This window comes from Nematolebias whitei, chromosome 12 (genome assembly GCF_014905685.2).
Source record: "Nematolebias whitei isolate Nwh7 chromosome 12, NemWhi1, whole genome shotgun sequence".
NCBI classification, from domain to species: Eukaryota; Metazoa; Chordata; class Actinopteri; order Cyprinodontiformes; family Rivulidae; genus Nematolebias; species Nematolebias whitei.
The window spans coordinates 43999236-44005139 of NC_056509.1; the positions used below are offsets into that span (position 1 = coordinate 43999236).

General features: G+C 40.1%; 1 protein-coding gene across 1 annotated transcript in view; it reads left to right on the plus strand.

The window, feature by feature from the left end:
- The first annotated feature begins 4925 nt into the window (after positions 1 to 4925).
- fam89a (family with sequence similarity 89 member A) overlaps positions 4926 to 5904 on the plus strand; it is a 10149-nt gene continuing 9170 nt past the window's right edge. The window contains exon 1 of the mRNA XM_037685639.1: positions 4926 to 5315. Coding sequence (XP_037541567.1) covers positions 5067 to 5315 — 249 coding nt within the window. The 5' untranslated portion in view covers positions 4926 to 5066. The remainder of the gene's footprint in view (positions 5316 to 5904) is intronic.

Below are 5904 nucleotides of genomic sequence, written 5' to 3' on the forward strand. Positions count from 1 at the left end.
TTTTGTTTTTTTGAATGTCCAGAGGACCAGATTTAACCTTTTTAGATGTTCTTGAATCTGTTTGTTCGTGTTCTGATGCACCTGTAGCGCTTCCCTGAAGGTAGCAAGTCAAACAGTTCAAAACCCGGGTGTGAACAGTCCATGATTATGTTTTCTGCTCTGTTGAGGCAGCGTGATGTGTAAATGTCCATCAGGGAGGGGAGCGGGCAGCCAATTATCTTTTGTGCTGTCTTGACTACTCTCTGAAGCCTCTCCCTGTCAGCCAGGGTGCAGCTGCCGTACCATACTGAGATACAGTATGTCAGCAGGCTCTCCATGGACGAGCGGTAGAAGGTCAGCAGCAATTTTGTGTTCAGGTTGTGCTTCTTAAGGACTCTTAAGAAGTGTAGTCTTTGCTGAGCCTTCTTGATGACCGCTGTGGTGTTCTCTTTCCAGTTTAGGTCAGCAGAGATATGGACACCAAGGAATCTGAAAGTGTGAACCCTCTCTCTCCACGCACTCGCCATTGATGTAAAGGGGGTCTAGGTTGGTGCTGTGCTTCCTGTAATGTAGGTCAGATCATCCCTGGTGCATCCTTACATTTCTATGCTGACGACACAGTTGCTTATTGTCGAGTTAGAACTGTTGCTAAGGTTTTCCAGCTTCTAGTCTGCATTCATCATCATCCAGTCGGATTTGTTTTGTCTCAAATTGGTGCTAAATGTTGACAAAACCAAAAGGATGTTTTCAAACAGGAAGTCGGTCCCAGCAGTTCTTCCTTCTATCTTATCTATGAATGGTGTTCCTGTTGAGTTTGTCGATTCAGTAAGAGTACCACTGACTGCAGCTCCTTGCTACAAGATGGCCGCTAATTGCCACCAGCTGTCAGCCATCCCCCTGATGAGGATCCACACTACTTAAGGCTGCAGTCCAGTGATACTCTTTGCTGGAGCATGAGCCTTCAATGGTTCTTGTGCCTTCGACCTGTATATTTAAATCTACTTGCCTGATCTCTCTTGTCTTTAGTTATCCAGTTTCCTTGGTCCTGGTTCTCCCCGGTCCAGTCCTGGTTCTCCCTGGTCCTGTCTTAGTTCTCCTTGTGCCTTAATGCTTCCACCTCAGTCCCGTCCGACAACTCTGGCTTCTCATCCCTGGAGCTCCCTTTTTGGATCTGTGCCCTCGCACCTCATCCAGCCTGTAAGAGAAAACATTCGTCAGATTAATATCTCGCCTAAATCACACAGCCGGACCCACCTGATCATCTCCTCCCTCCCCAGGAGCTCCAGAGGATCAACTTATGTTTTTCACTGTAAATAATAAACACCGTTATCTTTGCAATCCCTGAGTCTTGTCTCGTTCTGGGTCTCGTAGAACTCTGGGTTTCCTGAGTCGTAGCAAATTCTTACAAATACTTGCGTATTTTGGTCGATCTTTCAAGCCTCATGTTGAAAACTTGGTACGCAAACTGAAAGTTAAACTGGGTTTCTGTCTCAGAAACAGATCCTAACTCTGAATCAATCAACCTTTATTTATACAGGTAAATCCCATTGAGCCTCGAGGACTCATTTACAAGAGAGACCTGAAAGTTAGGAAACATCTTGTAACTGACTTTCCTTCCCTCCATTGACTACGGTGACATTATTTACATGAACGCTCCTGCAAGCACCCTGCAGATGTTGGACACTGTATCACGGTGCACTCATAACTGGCTGTAACTGTTGTACCCACCACTGCACCCAGTATTCACTGGGTAACTGGTTTCATCTTTAAATCCCTTCTTGGTCTGCTGCCTTCATACAGTTTATCTCCTCCTACATGTCATTGTGTGAGTGCAGCTACAGCATGCACTCTCAGGACATCATTACCTGCAGCGTCCTCTCAGTACGGACTGATTTCAGCAAAAGGGCCTTCTTCTACTCCGCTCCTGTTTCCTGGAATATCTTGCAAAAAGATCTGAAGTTGTCAACTTTGACCTCTCTAAGGGATTTAAAAAAATTAAGTTCATGGCAAAAACCAACACAGACATGTTCCTGTTTTTAGTATTTTAACCCGTTTCATAATGTATCTCGTTTTTATTTTGTTTTATATCACTACTTTTATTTACTTTTCATTTTATATGCTTTTTATGGCTGTTTATTGTTGTGTGTACCTCATCTGCTTTTTTTTTTATTTTTAAACAGATCTCTGTTGAAAATGAGTCCTCGTGACTCAATGAGACCAACTTGTATAAATAAAGGCTGAATTAATGTGAGTCTCATAAACTTTACATGAATGGCAGCATTTCAGAAAGCGATGCACGATTTACTGAAATAATTTAAAGATGCAAACAGATTAAAACAGTTATTCCATATGCTGCGTGATGAGAGCGGTCTCAAAAAATACAGTTATTAAACGTTTAGCGTCGTCTTTGTGGGAGTCTGTGTTTATTTAGAAATAATCACTTTATTGGGATTTAACATGAGACTGAATGAAAACACAAAAGGGGTTTCATCTTTTTGGGAAACTTCTTTTTCTTTTTGGATTATTTGCATAGAAACAAGTGACTAAAAAGATCTGTCTTATCTTATATTCAAATAATTTCAGTGAAGCAGTGACGAGTCCAGGGCTTCGTGTGTGTGGTTCACTTGGCCTTTCTGCAGAACGTGTGCGATGCTTTTGTGCGATGGGGTTCTTTATTATTGCGATGGCTCTGTAGGCTTGGGGGGTGGAAATACAACCCACCATCTGTCCTTTGTACTCAAACTATTGTCTTTCAAACACACACTCCTTGTCATGACCTCTGAACGCACCACGCTGTCATCTGAGGAAATCAGTCAGCTTTGTTTTATTGAAGGAACTCCAGTTAAAACAAATCTGACGTTAAAGTTTGTTGACTGTTATCTAGTTAGGAAGTTATCTTTGTTTCTAATGTCTTATTATAAACATTTGCAAATGTAAAAAAAAAAAAAATAAGGAAAAAAGGACCAAGTGATTCTTGAATCCAGTTTTAAAACAGGACAACCTACCAATCAGAAGAAGAGGAAAAACAAAACATAAATTATGTCTCAATTAAATCTGTTTTTGTACATGTTTGTTTGTTAAGTGTTTGTGGGGAAACGCCCAGCAGCCAAATGACAGGAAGAGGTTTCACCGCTCAGCCAAAAGCCACTTTTTAGACAAGTTACAGCAATGAAAACAAACCTGACCGGAAATTAGTTTCAAAATAAGAGCACCAAAACTTTAAAAAGTTTGACTAAATTTGATGTTTCTGCATACATTTGTAAGTTGTGTTATGCTTGGGCAGAAAAAAGAGTTTCTATTAATATTATTAAACTTTTGAAACTCAACAGTTGTAGTTGTAAGGCAGAAAAACTTATAGATTAGTAAATTCCCTATAGTGTCTTATATGCACTGTTTTGTTTATGTGCTGCCAGTAAATTGCTAAAGAATCAGATTTTTGCTTTCTAAAATGGTATTTCTGCAAAGAGATGTGGATAGACAAATAGATTAAAATGTAGTTCACTTTAATTGTGGTATGTCCTTGGTTCTGGTGACTAAACGCTCGTCTTTCAGTAAAAGTTCCCAACACGCTCACACATTCAAAGTAGAAACAGTTTTAACCTTTTTGTTGCGTTTATCTGTCCGTTTGTTTCTTAATAAATCAATCAGACACATTTTGTTGTACAAACTCGTTTTATGAACATGTTCGTGATTGTAGAGCAGTGGCTCCAGAACTGTTCTTCTATCCTCAAAGAAATAGTGGCAGAGCTTTGTAACTGTGCAAAAAACAATATTAAACAATGTTGAAAGCACAATATAATCATCTGTTGCTATGATACTTTTATTGATTTATTAAGATTGTACGTATTAATTTTTATTATTAGATATGGCGAGAATATGCTATTACCAATCTTATTACACTTAATTTGATTTCTGGAGCTTATGTGGTGACCCTCACCAGATGTTTCATGACCCAAAGTGGGAACCCCAACTTTGGGAACTACTGCAGTAGACATGAAAGTCTGTAAATAATTCTACCAGTAATGTTGTATTTTACCTTAATTCAGTGTTTGAATCTCAGATTTGAATTCACAAATTCCTGCCCAGTCAAACTTTAAGAATCTCCCTCTTGTGCAAATATGGTCAATGCAGGTAGCAGTAGCGAACAATCAAGATTAAAATAAAAGCTTGCAAAATAATACCATACCATACCAGCTTATTTATAAAGCTCTTAAAACAGCAACAAGGCCAACCAAAGTGCTGTGCAGCAAAAACAAAACAAGCAAAGGACATAAGATAAAATACATACATCCAAATAGATAATGATAAGAGCTAAATTGCTAAACGTTATAGAATACAGAAAAGTTAAAATCAACTCACACAGTGTTAAAAGCCTGGGAACAAAACTGAGTTTTTAAACGAGACTTAAAAATAGTAAGTGAAGGAGCCTGCCTGACATGTAGTGGTAACTCATTCCACAGTTTTGGACCTGCAACAGAGAAGGTTCTGTCACCTCCGAGCTTAAAACGAGTGCCTGGAACCAATAAAAGCATCTGGTCTGCTGACGTCATATGGCTGCAGCAGATCGGCGAGACAGGAGGGGGCAGAAATGCTCAGAGATTTAAAAACACACAAAAGTATTTTTAAATGAATTTGAAAGTGAACTGGGAGCCAGTGAAGGGAGGCCAATACTGGTGTAATGTGCTCGCATTTACCTGTACCAGTTAAGAATCGGGCTGCTGCATTTTGCAACAGAGGTCTGACCGATTCAAAGTAGATAAAAATAATTAATGTAGAATATCTTCATTTATAGAATAAACGTTTCGAAATTAAAATATTGAGCTGAAACGTTTTAAACATAAATTTAATTTAAAAGAAAAGAAAAAAAATCCACAAATCATGTATCAAAATGTGTGCTTTTATTTTTTGTACCGGCATACCGGAAGTCGCCTTTCTTCTTCGGTTACCTTAACATGGCGTCGCTGCTGGTCGCCTCGAGCACGTAGAGGGAGCCACGGCTGTTTCTCGGTGTGTAGCGCGAGGCGAGGTTCTGTTCGCTCCCCGTCCGGTTCCCTGTAATTACAAGCAGTCGGTGAGCAGTCGGGACGATGAACGGTAAATCGGCGAACGGCACGGCGGGAGGGATGGCCTGCATCGAGGGTCTGCCGCCGCTGCCGAAGAGCCTGAGCGGGCTGCTGAACTCGAGCGGCGGCTCGTGGAGGGACATGGAGCGGCTGTACGTGAAGAAGACCATGATCCAGGACGACCTGAGCCGAGGCAGGAGCTCCGGCGACAGCCTGCTGGCCAGCAAGCCGGCCAACCTCGACGCTGCGCTGGCTCTCCTACGGAAGGAGATGGTAAATGTTTTTAAACGAGTGTTTTTTCTCCTCCGCAAGGAGCCGTTTAATCCTCGCGCAGCCTGACTCGTAGAAAACAAGTGGTTCGGATCGTCTCTGGGGTAAACTGCGTATCGATTATAAATAAATGATTAACTTTCAGAGATATCGCTCTGTTGAATACACATGGAGCAAACAAAGCATGTGAGGAGCTTCATTTAACTGGATGCAGGAGAAGATCACTAAAATAAACCTCATCTTCCTCATAGGCACGAGGAACCAGCTCTGTATGAGGTGCCGTTTGTAAAGTTAGTCTTCAATTAACAACAATATTTTGGTTTATTTAGCCTTTCATAAGAAAAAAGTTTTTTTTTCAAAGTCATATTTTCACCACGTTATTCATACATTTGTAAATGTCATCATTACAAACTAAATATTTAATTTCCAAGCTAAATATTTATAGTTTACAACTTAAATACTTCACTTGCAAGTTAAATATTTAGTTTACAACTTAAATACTTCACTTGCAAGTTAAATATTTACTTAGCAAGCTAAATATTTAGTTAGCTCCACACTAAATATTTAGTTTACAAACTAAATGTTTATGTCC